Genomic DNA, 15,402 nt, shown 5'->3' with positions numbered 1-15,402 from the left:
CTGTCAGCCAACTAGAATTGACGTATTCTAATGTTTGATCTAATTATGGTTTCTTAATGATAGACACATCATAGTGTCACCAATTCCAGCAATCTGCCAGTATCAGCAGTGTGGCCGTTTCTCCTTCATACACGTTTGGACAACAATCATTCTAAATACTTCTTTTTGAGTGCAACTTTGCAACTAGTGAAGTTGTTCAATGTGCCACATCAAGCAATGGGTTCTGACTCAAAGCCAAAAGACGGACCTTCAAATGAAGTGCAGATAAATACTCTACCTTTGTAGACAGCTTCCTTACTAGCAATCAAACAAGTGAAACTGTTTGTGCATAAACTCACTAACATTAGTGTAGCCACTAACCTCTGGTCTAACAGGATCTTCAATGCCAACCACACAGACGCAGGTTAGTCCACTGAGGATATCATTTTCATTGTCCCAGTCAGGCTCCCCATCAGAAGCAGGAAAATCTCTGTATCCAAGGCAGATTGTTCTCAAGCCCTCTGAGGCCATGGGCTCGATCACTTTCTTAACCAAGTCATCTCTGTCCCGTGGGCGGAACACCTTTGGCTCACCATTAGCTGTCAAGATTTTATAGCACCTGAAATGTGTAAAGACGACACATTAAATCATAAATGTAAAGGAAAAGAAAGAAAAAGAACGTGTAGGAGGGCGAAACATCCAAAGATGAAAGCCATTAATGGCTTGGAGTTAAGAAACATGGATAAAGACAGAGATAGGTACAGACGCATAAATGTAAAAAATGCCATTTAGACTTAATAAAAGGGTAAGAGAAGAGGAGAAGACAAAGCATTTGAATGGTGAGCTGCAGCAGTAAGAAGTCACACTAAGCCCTCTATGGGTTAAAAAGAAGCCTGCTTGGTTAAGAGGCTTACAGAGCTGTTACCGGCTCATTTTCTCAGTGCCTGTTTTTAAGTCACAACGTAAGGGGCTTGGGTGGGATGCACTTGAACTTCTTAGCTGCTTAAGCCATTACACATATCATTTACAGCAAAGTCTGGCCAGCCGAATGAGTACAAAAAAAAAAAAGAGCTATGGAACAACCTTTCATTTAGCTGATCAGACATCCATGATTTCATGCTTCTTCAGTAAAGAAATCATAGAGGAATTATTATCTAAGAGGATAATATTAAACCATACAATCCCCCAGCCAAAAAAACAACAACAAAACAAATCATAGAAAAGCAGAACATGTGAACGAACATGAAAAGTGAAAATGTCTCTTACTTTTTTAGGAGAATTTCTGAGGCTCCTTTGCTGAACATACGGTAGCTGCCGTCAGCCATCTTTAACACAGTGCTCATAGACTTGCGAACTGAGTTGAAGGTGTAGACCTTGTAGAGTTTCTCTTCAGGAATCTCGTTGCGGATAGCCTGGTAGTCGCGTTTTAACTCAGTAGAAAAGCCGAGCAAGGCACATTCGGTCTTGTTACCCACCTGTCGTGGCAGACCCCCTTCTTTCTCTGGAGGCTAAAAGAAAAAAAAAAAGAAAAATGTGAAGACAAAGTTAATGTGCTACACAGTCAATTTTAGAGGTACGCTGCTTTTTACAAGCATACCATGATTTTAGTAGTGTAGGCGCAGTTGACTGCAATGCCCAGAATCAGGATGTCTAAAGTGGAGGAGGGGATGTTCTCTGGTTCAGGGACCTTCTTGTAGTGCTTTTCAGCTATGTAGGCCTGCACCACAGTCATGCGATTCATGGTGAGTGTACCAGTCTTGTCAGAACAGATGGCAGTAGCATTTCCCATAGTCTCACAGGCATCCAAGTGACGCACCAGATTGTTATCCTTCATCATTTTCTGTAGGAAGATAAAAAAAAATAAAGTCTGACAACACTGAAAGCTATATTTTCTATAATGAAAACATTTTATTTTTGTTTCATGAAATAAATGTGGTGAGATTTTACAACTGAATGACTAACTCCTTGATTAACTAAAGCCCTATGTTGGCTAAATAATACCCTAAAGCCAAGTAATGATCCCCTTTCCTCAAGTTGTTAACCAGATTTTAGCAGCTTGATCTTCTAGTTTTAATAGGCTAAAGTGTAAGGTGGTTAGTTCGTGCACAGGTCACTTGGCTAGGAGTCTCACCTTAACAGAATACGCTAAGGAGATTGTTACAGCAAGTGGCAGGCCTTCGGGAACAGCGACCACAAGAACAGTGACACCAATGATGAAGAACTTCACAAAAAATTGAATGTAAACAGGTGTGCACTCCTTAACCCAGGATAGATTCTGGATCCAGAAGGTATCCACTACAAACAGCACCACCAGGATGATAACAGTGATGGCTGACATAACCAGACCTAGAGGCAAAACATGAGAGAAAAGAAAGATGTTAAGTTATATTCCTATCAGGACACATTTAGCAGTATGTTGCTTATAGTGGGTGTAATTGTGATTATACAATATAAACAGTTGGAGACGTACAACCCAAAAAAAGTTGGAGTGAACACAAGGGCATGAGAGTACAAGCACATAAAATGTTTTACAATCTACAGCACTCAGCTGTGCCAGAACGAGTGATTTTGACTGATTCACCTGCTTTTCCAATCTGTACTGCTAGTTTGGTCAGTTTTCCCTGGAGAACAGACTTCTCTTTCTTTGGCAGGTTGGCTTTCTTCTTCTCCTCTGCATCTGCTCCTTCGTCACTGTTCAGAGGCTGCATTTCCATTGCAGCACCATCCTGGGCTTTAGCTGCAGCAGAGAAAACAAGACAAGGTTGTTAAAAAGGGCCTGGCTATTCCAAATCTGCACTGGCCATTACTGGTGCTGAGTGTTTTAAATAATTATATAAAGGAATACTGTGTTAAATTCATTTAAGAAAGACTCTAGGATTTATGGAAAAAGCAACGACTGAAATGAAAGTATGCTGATTTGTCAGTTATGATTTGTCAGTTATGAACACAGAGTATTCATTCACGATCAGGTGCCACGTCAAGCCTACATTTGAATATTTGCTTCCAATTTGCAAGACCAGAAATAAAAACTGCATTCTACAGCTGTGGGTGAATAAGGTTGATACAGATCAAATAAACGTATTCATCTCTCTGGTAATATTAGAAAACTCGAGAACAGTTTTTATATTTCGTGTCTATAGCATATAATCTAGCTCAACAACAGGCCTGGACTAGATTTCCTCTGCCCCTCATAAAATATCTGTTTATCTGACTTTACAGGTAACAAGTCAGAACAAGTTGATTGAAACGGGATCACAAAAATTGCTGTATGATGAGAATATTTAGAATATGTAGAGCACTGTATCACAAGTTAACTGATTAAATAAAATCACTCAAAATTATAGCATGCTTTGTTGCTTCCCTGTTATCCCAGGAACTGTGGAAATGTCACTGTAATTATGTTTGTCAGCTGACGGCACAGAAGTTAGTTGAAAGATTTTGAATTATTTACCATACTTCCGCCAAGAGGTTTAAAGAACAGGTTACCTAGCTAGTGACAGATCTATTTGAGGCATCTCCTACTCTTCCTCCTTCTGCAGGTAAATTCCCATAAACCTCTCTTCTCAATCTCCCTCAGGGCCACTTTCTGTTCCTGCAGAACTAATGGGAATACCATACCCACATCTAACTAGGTAACCTTGGACACACAAAGCCTCTAATGCCAAAAGGAGGAGAAGAGGCAGCTGGCAGGCCAGCAGGGGCTGGTCTCTGTCATGTCACGCACCATGATAAAATCATTAGCTTTCCTGGGCACTGACGCTATGGCACTTCCTGCAGGACAACTGAAATATTCTCTTAACATTTTGAAGTCTTAAACAAAGTACACAATTCTTTTAAAGCATGGGGAGCCCTTGTCCAATTTGGGGATACTAAAGGCTCTATTTATGGTACAATGGTATGGACAATAGCACGGTATTGTGTGCGAATGCATGCAGCAGGAAGCAAGAGCACTGGGCTACTGCAGCTGCTGTGGACTGTGGCTTGCTCTGCACTTACATGGTCGGTGTAATCTCAGTCTAAAGGATTACTGCTGATTCCTGGCAGGCAGAGGGAATCTGTGCACAAGGGACCAGCGCCAGGGTTGTGGTCACAGACCCAAGCACTACTGATCATAGTGTCCCAGCAGAACAAGGCTGGCTCGCTGGCTGAGTTACCACTAAAGAGTCTCATTATCATTGTTATCGGTCTGAAATTGCACCAGTGCAAGTCTCAGAGTTTGACTCTGAATAGTTCAGTCTGGGACATCAATAGAAATTAAAATTGAGGGGGGCCTGAGGGAGAGTCAGAGAGAGATGGGTGGGAAAGCAGATGTTCTGGCCCCAGAATTGTTGCATGGCTTTAATCTCCTCATCACTAATCGCTATAACTGGATTCAGTAGCACCTGCTGCTCGAAGTGCAATGTGCCAGGGAAGGACGAGAAAAGAAGAGAGAGACAGACAGGAGGACCAGACAGTACAATGGAGAGCCAAGAACAGCCCGTACTAAGTATATGCTGACATAGGGTCATGCAAAAATATGTAATTCCTCATTACTTGCATGAAATTATGGTGGCCAATTATTAACAGACTGGGGCTGTAACCTACCCTCAGGACTGTTAAATGGGGAGGGACCCACTGATGAAGCTAAAGGCTAATACCTAAATGTAGGCACTAAGCTGTATGGCAATTACATGTGGTTAAGCATGTCAGTCTGTGTGTGGGCAAGTTACTCACCTTTCTTTCGATTTTCTACAGAACCATCCTGCTTCTTATCTGTAGAAGAATGCAACACAGAGTTAGGAACATAAGGATTTTTAAGGATTAAATAAACTAATTAATCGTATAAGAAAATACTGATAAATGTCTCTTTATACAGTAATTAGACCAATCATTCTTCAAATTACTGATTTAAATGAGGAGAACTCTACCATCATACATAAGATGAGCTACAAATAGCCGATTTGGTTGGCAGAAAATAAGTCGTCTACTGTGACCCTCTGACAACTTCTAAAAGTTGTTTTATATAAACAAAGGTCAAACCAGTGCTTTTTGCATTCATATAAACCCTGCTATAACTACATTTTTCTGCAGATTATAAAACTAATGGTAAAGACAATGCTCTTTGTGTGTCTGTGTTTGTGCTGAGTTTATAAGGGCAACAAGCAGAGGAGCATACTGACTTTTTTTCTGTTTCTTCTTCTCTTCCTTCTCCTTTTTCTTTTCCTCTTCGTCGTCATCATCATCTTCCCCGCCTCCGAGTAAAGTGAAGATAATTCCAGTTTGAGAGTTGACACCCACAGCAGTGACCAACATTTTCCCTGAGCCTTCCATTACATGGGTGCCTTTGAACAGAAGAAGGAAAACAAAGTGTCAGTAAATGACATCGGGAAACAGTACCTAGGATAAATGCCCTGGTCTTTGTTTCCATATGACTTCTTTCAGGTTTCTGTTTAGACAATGGTGGCAGCTTTGTCCCTGCCGATCTTTATTTGTTCCTTTGAATGTTTCATTTTGGTTCAGTGAAAATTTTACGCTAGATTCCTTTGTTGAGAAGGTGGTTTAGCCAGGCTTTCAAGCAGTATGATGATATACACACGAGAAACTAAATGCAGGTTTTCAATTGCAGGCAATAAATACAAATGAATAGTGCACTTGAAAGTACAGAAAGAATAAGTCACTACTGCAGATACACTCCAAACCTTTAATCAACAGCCTTTAATCAAAAGCCAATTGTTAGTCTGTGTGAAATAATGGAATTCTGAGAGGCTGTAACAGTGTTGCATCTCTGGCTCTCCATTCCTCTTAAGACACGATTTAAAAAAAAAAAAAAAAAAAAAAAAAACCCCACACAGAAACATCAAATATCAAAAAAACACGACAAGCTAAAGTCGGAGTAAAGGAGCGAGACCCACGAGGCTCTGACAGCCGAGGAGTGGAAAGCATTTAAAGGTTCCTGTGTTAATTAGAAGATGCTTTTCTTTCATTCGTGAGAAGGGATACGGGCCGTGCTAAGGGAAATCAAAGAGCAGTAGCGAGGCAGCGCATAAAAACACAAACACACATGACTCCTGTGCCTTGGAGGTGTGCCAGGAGAGAGCCAGATGAACTAAACAAAAGTGTTTCTCCCTACACACGTTTTTCGTGACAAAGCCATGAACTGTATTTAAAAGGGCGTTGGGGACATAGGATGGACAGAGAAAAAAAAAAAAAAATGCTGGAAATGTTGAATGGCTGATAACTTCCGGCACTGAGAGGCAAGATCAGGAACCAATTCAGTTTCAAACATGTTTTCAACAGAACACAAGTTTCATGCTGAGCTGAATGCTAACAAATATCTGATGGTCAATTATTTTCAATTTCTGGATTATAACAGTTTATTTATGAAGATCCAGATGATCACCTGTTCTTACTGATTTCAATAAAATTTTGGATCATTTATTCAGTGCAATGAGTATTCCAGAAAATTTATTTTAAAAGCAGTTCAATATATTGGACAACATAATCTATAAAACCTCTGAAAATTCGGTCCTTCCCAGTACGAACCAGTAAAAGGAGAAGGAGGTTCATGTTACCTGATAACAGCATTGGATCTTTTTCTAGTGTTTTCTTGACGTGGTCAGACTCCCCTGTGAGTGAGCTTTCATCGATCTTCAGATCATTGCCTTGGATGAAGACTCCGTCAGCAGGCAAGAGGTCACCTGAAACATTACAAAGCCAAACAAGCCTTTAATTTGGAGAAACAACATCTTAGTAACAGTTTAAATTGATGCCTTAATCACAGGCTCTCAAAGATTCTATGACTAAGCGAGTCATGTGAAACATTTTAGTGCTCGTCTCTTCAGAGGTTAGTGGTTATGTCAGTAATGTTCTTTTTACTGGTTTATGGATTTAAATCATTAGTGAGCTGGCTGTTGCGTTCCTCCCACGACCAGGAAAGTTAAACTTGAAGAGAAATCCTCATCTTAATCTGTGATGAACTAAAACTAAAACCTTGAACCAAGGATGACCTAAATGTGCAGTACTGTTTTCTTAATGGCCCATATAATAAACATCTTAATAAAACATAGGTTCCACAATATATCGACATTCTTAACAGATTGACTTTTTTTAACCATCAAATAAAGGCTTATGTTTAACTGAGCTCTTACCGTATTTTACTTGTGCAATGTCCCCAACCACAATCTCCGCCACAGGAATTTGAATAACTTGTCCTCCACGGACAACAGTAAATTTCTGTTCCTGCTCAATGCGGCTCTGGAGGCCTCTAAATTGCTTTTCTTTACTCCAGTCATTGAATGCTGTTACCAGCACCACACAGATAACTGACAGAAGAATGGCGGCACCCTCGATCCACCCCGCCTCTGCCTCATTTTCATCCCCACCACCACCAGCAGCTTTTCCACAGTCTGAAGGAGGATGGGGAAAAAAAAAACATTAACATACAAAGCATAAACTTAACACATCACCTCATGGCTCTGAGAAAAATAAATGCCATCACATCATTACATGTCACTGCAAGTATCACTAAATATATTTAACAAGAGACATAATTAAGACTTCAAACATAAGTAATATCTAGAAAAAGAAGATAAAACATAAATGTAATGAATGGTTTCTTACTTTCTCTCTCTGCATCTGGAGGTTTATAAAAAGAAAGGCCTAGTGAAACTATGGCTGCCACTTCAAGAATAATCAGCGTGACATCCTGTAGTGCCTCCCACACTAACTGCAAGAACGTTTTGGGCTTTTTGGGAGGTATAAGATTTTCCCCAAACACTGTTTTCCGCTTCTCAATATCTGCAGGCTGTCCGCTTAGACCTAGGTAGGCAAAGACAGATAAACAAAAGAAAAAAAACCTGTTAATTCATAAAATGTTAGTTTTAAACCCATCAGGGAATTTCACACAAAACAAGAAATATTTATTCACATCAGAAAAAAAGAAAAGAAAGAGAAGGCCTTAATTATGTGTCACAAAATTGGAGCGCAGATGGGTGAGTTGCTGCAGTTCACAGGGGGGGAGCGTGTCTCACTGAAGTAAGAGTCAGTGAGCTGTGCTCTCATCAGCAGGCCTCCAAAAGCATAATTTCCAAAAGGATTCAGCATTTCTGACAGGACACTGTGGAGGACACAATGCCTGCAAACAATGACACATTCTGTGGGTATGTCAAACATTTTCACCTCTTTCAGACACGCCAGGGAATGTGAAAACTATGGTCAAATCTAATCCCCCAAAACTGCTGTTTTCAACACAATGACCAACTGACTAGGGGTTGAATCAGCTATGGACTCACAGGTGCCTATACTCACACACTACTGTCACGTTATGGAGTCATCTCTCTGATACATTACACGTCTGGCTGCCCTGAGACCCAGTCATCCATGTGTACAGAGAAGGAGCTTTCTGCAGCAACCCATTCAAATGCCTCAACATTCAAGGCAGAGTCAAATATTCAAAAGGGCCTTCTCACATTTGATGATGCATGACAGTTTTTCAGTTCTATTCATGCTAGCTGTGTGTGGGTGGGGGTGCAGACTGGATGGAGAGAGAGAGTGTGTGTGTTTATGGGAAAGAGATGGAGCAGGCCTGAGGGCTGGGGAGGAGTGACTGTGTGAAACTGCTACTGACAGGCAGATGGGGGTGGGCGGGGGTGGTCGGGGGTGAGGGTGTAAAGGACCGAGACTATTAAAGAGTAGAGATGCTGATGGCTAAACGGAAGCTGTCCTGGCAGTATCAGCGTATTAACAGGGAAAAGGATCAGCAGGGCATGGAGAGAAAGAGGAAACGACAGAAAAACAGACAAGCAGACCAGAGGCATAATAAAAACCATGACACCGCCTTGGAAACTGAGCACAGTGACAAGAGCACAGACAATAAGATACATTGTTCTTCTGATCTCATGCTGTAGGCACAGACAGTTCAAACTGCTGATTCTGATGGGGTTTTCTTTTTTATTAATATTGGAGAAGTCAAAACTCCAGCAACACTTATTGTGTTTAGAACGTCATTGTCAGGCCAACACTTTGTGTGTGAACACCGAGACTAACTACTGTTTCAACAATAATGTTCTATACACTCATGTGTTCCTGGAATTCTCCATTTACATTTTACCCCCTCCCTATTTTGTTTTGCTTATCCAATTCGGGGGTGTAAGGCAGCTGGAGCGTAACCCAGCTCTCATAAGGTGAGGGGCAGAGTAAACACTGGGCAAGTGGCAGTCTGTTGCAGGGCTAACACAGAGAGAAAGACAACTTTTTACACTTACATTCACACCTACCAATTAACCTAACTCCATACATGTGTTTGGACCACGAAAGGAAACTGAATACCTGGAGAGCAGTGCAAACTCCAGGCCCTTGTTGGGCCCTGGGTGAAAGAACAGTGAATGGACGTGTCATTTGTGGTCATTTCATAACCAAATATCTGTTGAATTAAGAATTTAATCTCTGTAGACTCTTCTCTGGAAGAGTTTGGAAATACTTTGGATTCATTGCAAGTGATGTTGTGAGTGTTTTACGCACATCCATCATGCAGGTACAAAGACCTGACTGAAAGACCTTAAATTTTGCTTCTAGGAAATGTACTCTGATCAGGGAATAAACACCTTATTTAAATGAAGACGTTTTAAATAACAGATATGTATCATGATATAAAAGTGATACATCGTGTTGATTTCATTTTCCATCAAGTTATGGTAGTCCCACCAATTCTAGATTTCACTAATAATCTAGAATAGGTCTAATGCCAATAAAGTAGCATATAAAATATCAGAAAACTGAGTTAACATTAACACCAAATCCCAAAGTAAATGCTTTTTCCTGTTAAAATATAAACCTTGATATTTGTTTTGTGTGTGTCAGTTTGCTAACTGATGACATAATTGGGCTCTAAAAACATTTTTTTTAAAAAAGGCTTGAATTAAATACATTTACAGTTGATTTGTGTTTTATCCTTGCCAATTCATTATAATCAGTGAATATAGTAGGATAATGGTTGGGCTAAACTTTACTCCTGAATAAATTACTTAAATAAATAACTACAATAAAAAATGCTGACTTCAGTGAACTGCTTCATAAAATTCCAAATTGTTTCCATTGATTTCAGATGCGAGTTAATTAAAAGAGGGTATTGCCGTTTTTTTCCCTCATTCCTACTCACCAAGCAGGTCAATAAAAACTTGTGTAAAGAAGAAAATAATCCTGTATTACTAGTTAAATGGTTAATTGACATTACAACCTAACACATACTTTTCTAAAAGAGGTGAGAAGAATGACTCACCACCAGCACAACACATTAAAAAAAAAAATAGTGACTGGGTTTATCCAGCAAAGCTGACTGTTGCTGCTCCGTGGCTGTCTCTCACCATCTCCTTTAATTCTCTGTGCCTCTAATTAAAACACGCTGACAGCTAATACCCCACTCAACTTTACACCACATTTTCCCTTTGTATTATAGCAATAAATACAAGTGACAGAAGCCGATCAAGGTGTCATCTCTCCATTTGATTCACAAACAGAAAATAGGTTGGCCTTGGCCTCTTGCATCATTTTAGCCCCAGTGTCAAGCAGCTAATCATTAACCATTTAATTTGGATGCTTGTGCAAGCTGACCCATCTGAGTACTGTCATTTTCAGTCATCAGTAAGAGGTCAAGGTAAACCTTTACCCTGGGTCTGTCACAATTAAATGAGATGGGAACCACAACTAAGCATCATTGACTCAACAAACTAAGCCTGAGAAATAATTCCAAACTTGCGTTTTTATGCACACAATCAAGAAAAGAGGACTTGTGATTGTTCACTGTACAACCTTTTGTAGATTAATTTGCTAAGGAGGCGAATCAAACCTGGTGAACTGTTTTACTGTGAGTAAAATGTATAAAAAGATTCTTTATGTTGCTAAAAGGTTAACCATCAACCTATTTACATTAATATAGTATGAAGCACATCTGAGTCCAATTAGGATAACTGGATTATGGGATTTCCATCACCTCTGCTTAAGTTAAGCCCCGTCCACATTTAACGTGCTTCATCATGATGATTAGTTGGTGGTTGACATTCCCGACTAGTTGAGCAGGTAACCACCTTGTCAAATTAATTAGCAGTTTTATGGATTCTCAAGGATGAGAAAAGTAATCGAGACCTTAAATGGTATTTTACCTGTTAATATAATATAATAATATTGTATGTATAATAGTTAATATAACCTACTATGGTAAGATCACTTTAGAGTTTAGTTGACGGTGACAGGTAGTTTGCAATTGAAACAAGAGGAGTAATCAAAATAGTTGAGATTACAATACTGATGAATAGTCATGTTAAAAACCATATACTGATTGATTTTTTTTAATGTCTTTTTTTTTTAACCAATGATTCCTTCAAGTTTAAATAAAAACACAAAAATAAAAATAATTATAAATGATAAATAAAGAGTCAGGCCCTAAATAGGGGATGTTTTTTTTTTTTTTTTTAATGTCAAGCCTTTCTCACAAGAGAAGCCATTCATCCCTGCCAGCCTGCTTCCACTTTGGGATGTCTACGGGTGCAAGGGAGCCCCAGGCGGCAGCAAGTTTGTGTGCCTCAGGAGCCATAGGGAGAGCAACAAGCAGCCAGAGCTGACAGCCAGCTGTCGCACGCCGTGGAAAGATGAGCGGGTGAGAGAACCAGAGTCATCTGGACATAAAGGTCCTGCCTTTTTCTCCAAATTAGATTAATCTAAGGAAACCTTGTGAGTTTTACTTCCTGTAGATAGAGCTTGTTGACCAAAGGCCTACTTTTAGCCATGGGGCTTACGGGGGCAATAAAGAAAAGGAGTGCATTTCAGCTATACTATATGCTGACAGACTAAACCTCATCAATCTTCAAACTTTAATCTTAGTTTCTTGACTGCATGCCCTCTACCATTACACTGACGCAATCTAGCAACAGAAAGAGCTAAACATCTGTTAAACCACCATCTATATGGCAGCTCTTACAACAGCAGGTGTCTCCAGGACCGCAGTTCTCTGTGACAGCAAGTAACACCAATTCCAGGTACAGTGTAAATTTGCAGAGATAATCTTTTGTGTGAATCTAAAGTCCACTTCACACTCTTCAACAGACAAAAACCTATTTCCACTTCTTGTAATTTTACACGCCTCTTTCTCTTATAAAAAACACTAAAATAGGGTTGTTTATAACAGCCCTCATAACTATCATTTTAACAATTTCTTCCAAAAGCCTTTTCAGAGAAAATCATGAGAGGATTTTAGGTGTTGCTGCATGTAGGAATTTATCTGCTCTAAGACAGCGTTGATTAATAAACTGAGCATTGAGACTCTCAAAGGATATCATCATCCAATTTCTGCCCTAAAAAATAGAAATCTGTGGTACTACATGTTGATCAAAGTACCATCATCACATCACTCAGGAAATTTTGAGACTACAAATAACAAAAGGCACAGTGTCTAACTAGAAAATCAATATCTCCATAGTTTTACAGAATTAGGTTGAAATGAAACAGAACTCCTCTGCACACCTTTAGTAACTAAAGCAAAACAGGAAAATAATTGTGCTCATGTATCAGTTTTCAAGCCAGAAATGACTACATGTGTATCAGCACACTTCCTAATTTCTCGCTGAACTGAACCAAACCAAGCCTGAGAGCTGTTATAACCACTCCCAGGCAAAACGCTTCAGCATATCACTTTGAATTTAGACATGAAGACAAGATATGCAGGCTTCCTGAATTACAAAGAGAAAGACTACGACTTAACAGTCCGAACCTTGACACTGAATAAGGGGGTTTCCTGTTCAAAATGACAGATACAAATAGGCTGTCAGATTTTATAAATTAGATCAACTGGATGCATACCCTGGGACCCAAGTATCAGACAATGTGAAAATAGCAATGAACAAGGGATAACTGTGAGGATTACTGCCAATAATACTAATTTAAAAGTGGCCATGACAATTTGATGAGTCTCAATATGCAAAGAAAATAAGCTACTTGGTTTGAAGAAAAAAATGCTGTGGTTTTAGCAACTGTTATATACTGTGGCATGATATCACCTACACCCATTACTGCAGCTCAACACCTTCTTGCCCCAACTGTAATAACTTCCATCTCTAAGCGAAGATGACATCACTATATGTTTTTTTTAGGCTTGACTAAGTCCCCACAAATACCAAAGAGAACAATAGCACCATTTTCACAAGCTGAAGGGCTGCTGTGAGCATTTAGTATATTTTAAAGCATATACAAGACAGAGTTTCCTTTGAAACGTTATTGCTGACTATGATATCTAATTATGCTATTGGTGTGGGGAAAAAAGAAACAGAAGCAAAAATGAAACGGGGGGGAAGTAAAAAATGATGTACAAGTGAAACCAGGTCAGACAGCTACGTGTATTAGCGAGATCGCTCCCTTCAACTCTCTCAGTAAGAAAATATTTTAGCACACACACTAAAACACTTGCCATCTAAAAAGACATCAACCCTTTCTAGCTTAAATGCCTCCACCTCTTTTTTTAGTACACTACAGTACAGTGACAAATGGGTTAAGGGTTAAAATTTGTCAAAAACCATTTTTCGTGCATTGTCTGAATAAGCTTTTGGCAGTTCTCACTGTCACAATTGAGAAAGCATAATTACATCTTTTTAAACTCACAGCACTGGCATGTTAATTATCAAAATCAATCTGAATCAGTGAATTGAAATCCAACTGAATAGGGAGCTCTCTGGTGGTCTATTAAGACTTATGTACAGACATGAAAAATAGCAGTCGTACTGCCACGATAAATTACATTTAGCCTCATGCAAATGGAGCTGGCTTTAAAGTCTTAGATTATGCAAACTAGTTAAAGCAGAGCAAGACATTAGTGCACATTCCTAACAGCTACATTTACTCAAACTTCTTTGGATGAAAAGAGCTTGGGAAGTGGAGGATTAGCAGAGGATTGGCTTCAGAGGTTCAAATAATGCCCACCCAACTAATTAGAAATCCCTTTTCAATTGTCAGGATCCTGTAATCTTAAATGATGGCTCAATTTCCCAAGCCAGGGACAAATGTGCTGATTGAAACAGTGGGTGTATACTAGGGCTGCCACAAACGATTATTTTGATAGTCGACTAGTCACCGATTATTTATGCGATTAGTCGACTAATCAGATCATCATCCACTGGACGTAAAACTACAGCTTATTGCACCAGCAGCATATGCTCTTATATAACTATCATTAGCTTACAGCTTTAAGCTTTTAAGGTGCTAACTAAAAATAAAGACAAGATGATAGTTTATTCAATTTTAATGAAATTTGCAGATTGTTTCGGTGAAGTTTAATAAACTCCTTGCTATCTAAAATATAACAGGACAACGGAGTATATTCTCCAGCATCTCACACTTCTGATAATCAGCTGTCTGCTTGACGTTTATTCAGCTGTGTAAAAACTATAACTTTAATCTCAGACAAACCGATTTACTCAGGAACAAATAAAATACTAAAAAAAAAAAAAAAAGAAAAAAAGCCAGACAACAACATTTTTAATTTATCTAAGTGACTCATATATATTTAACCTGAGTAGCGAAAGACGGCGGTGGGTTTGAAAACAATTTGCCGGGAGTCCGGTGTTCTCACCGCGCTAGTGACCTAGCCCCCGGCTAGCTATCGAGCTAGTGGGTAACAGACGTCTCCGAAAACGTAGGAGCGCTTTTGAAAATATGTGGTGTCCTGATAAACTGAGCCGATATTTGAGGTTTACACAGCTACATTCTCGGCTGAAAATATGTTAAACGTTTATTTTGTGACCCAGAAAGAATAATAAGAGTAATATTAAAACTAACTAGCTGCCGCCATTGTTGGAAACTGAGCTGGGCCGCGCTATGAATTCTGGGACACAGCTGCTTCTTCTTCTTCTTCTTCTTCTTCTTCGGGGTTTAACGGCAGCTGGCATCCTTGTACATGCAGTGCTGCCATCTTCTGTTTCAGTCCGTTATTACACTCTTAAATCCTGCTACTTATTCCTGCGTCTTTTGGGATCTTACAAAGCTTCAAACGACGCGTCGACTATTAAATCAGTCGTCGACGATTTTGATAGTCGACGTAATCGTGACTAGTCGACAAATCGTGGCAGCCCTAGTGTATACCAAGTGGAATGGGGATGTAGTCAAGCTCATCAGTACAGTCTTGTTTAAAAAAAAAATAAACCAAAAAAACCCTGCCACTTTAGCCCAATTTATTGAAATAAATTGGGCTAAAGTGACTGTTCCCTTTGAAACCTTCAAGTAACTTGCTTTCAGTCTCATCGTTTTGGACAAGCTGAAAATCTTAAAAGCATTTTAAAAACAAGACCGTTGATATGCTGGACACCAATGAAGGCAAAACAAAAGAAAAAAAAAAGATCTGAAATGAAGGCTTAACAATGTAAACATGTCCCTAATATTCAGCTAACTTATCTTTTCATTTATTAA

General features: G+C 39.4%; 1 protein-coding gene across 4 annotated transcripts in view; it reads right to left on the bottom strand.

The window, feature by feature from the left end:
- atp2b1a (ATPase plasma membrane Ca2+ transporting 1a) overlaps positions 1–15,402 on the bottom strand; it is a 143,263-nt gene that overhangs the window by 12,733 nt on the left and 115,128 nt on the right. For all 4 annotated transcript variants that reach the window (XM_076876193.1, XM_004548264.5, XM_004548265.5 and 1 more), the window contains exons 3-12: positions 7,579–7,776; positions 7,107–7,364; positions 6,531–6,656; positions 5,139–5,300; positions 4,693–4,731; positions 2,561–2,716; positions 2,111–2,325; positions 1,577–1,819; positions 1,246–1,487; positions 361–598 (exon numbers count right to left, since the gene is read on the bottom strand). In XM_076876193.1, the coding sequence (XP_076732308.1) occupies positions 361–598; positions 1,246–1,487; positions 1,577–1,819; positions 2,111–2,325; positions 2,561–2,716; positions 4,693–4,731; positions 5,139–5,300; positions 6,531–6,656; positions 7,107–7,364; positions 7,579–7,776 (1,877 nt within the window). The remainder of the gene's footprint in view (positions 1–360; positions 599–1,245; positions 1,488–1,576; positions 1,820–2,110; positions 2,326–2,560; positions 2,717–4,692; positions 4,732–5,138; positions 5,301–6,530; positions 6,657–7,106; positions 7,365–7,578; positions 7,777–15,402) is intronic.

The sequence above is a fragment of the Maylandia zebra genome, linkage group LG17, assembly GCF_041146795.1.
Source record: "Maylandia zebra isolate NMK-2024a linkage group LG17, Mzebra_GT3a, whole genome shotgun sequence".
Classification (NCBI taxonomy): Eukaryota; Metazoa; Chordata; class Actinopteri; order Cichliformes; family Cichlidae; genus Maylandia; species Maylandia zebra.
This window is presented reverse-complemented; position numbering and strand designations above follow the sequence as displayed.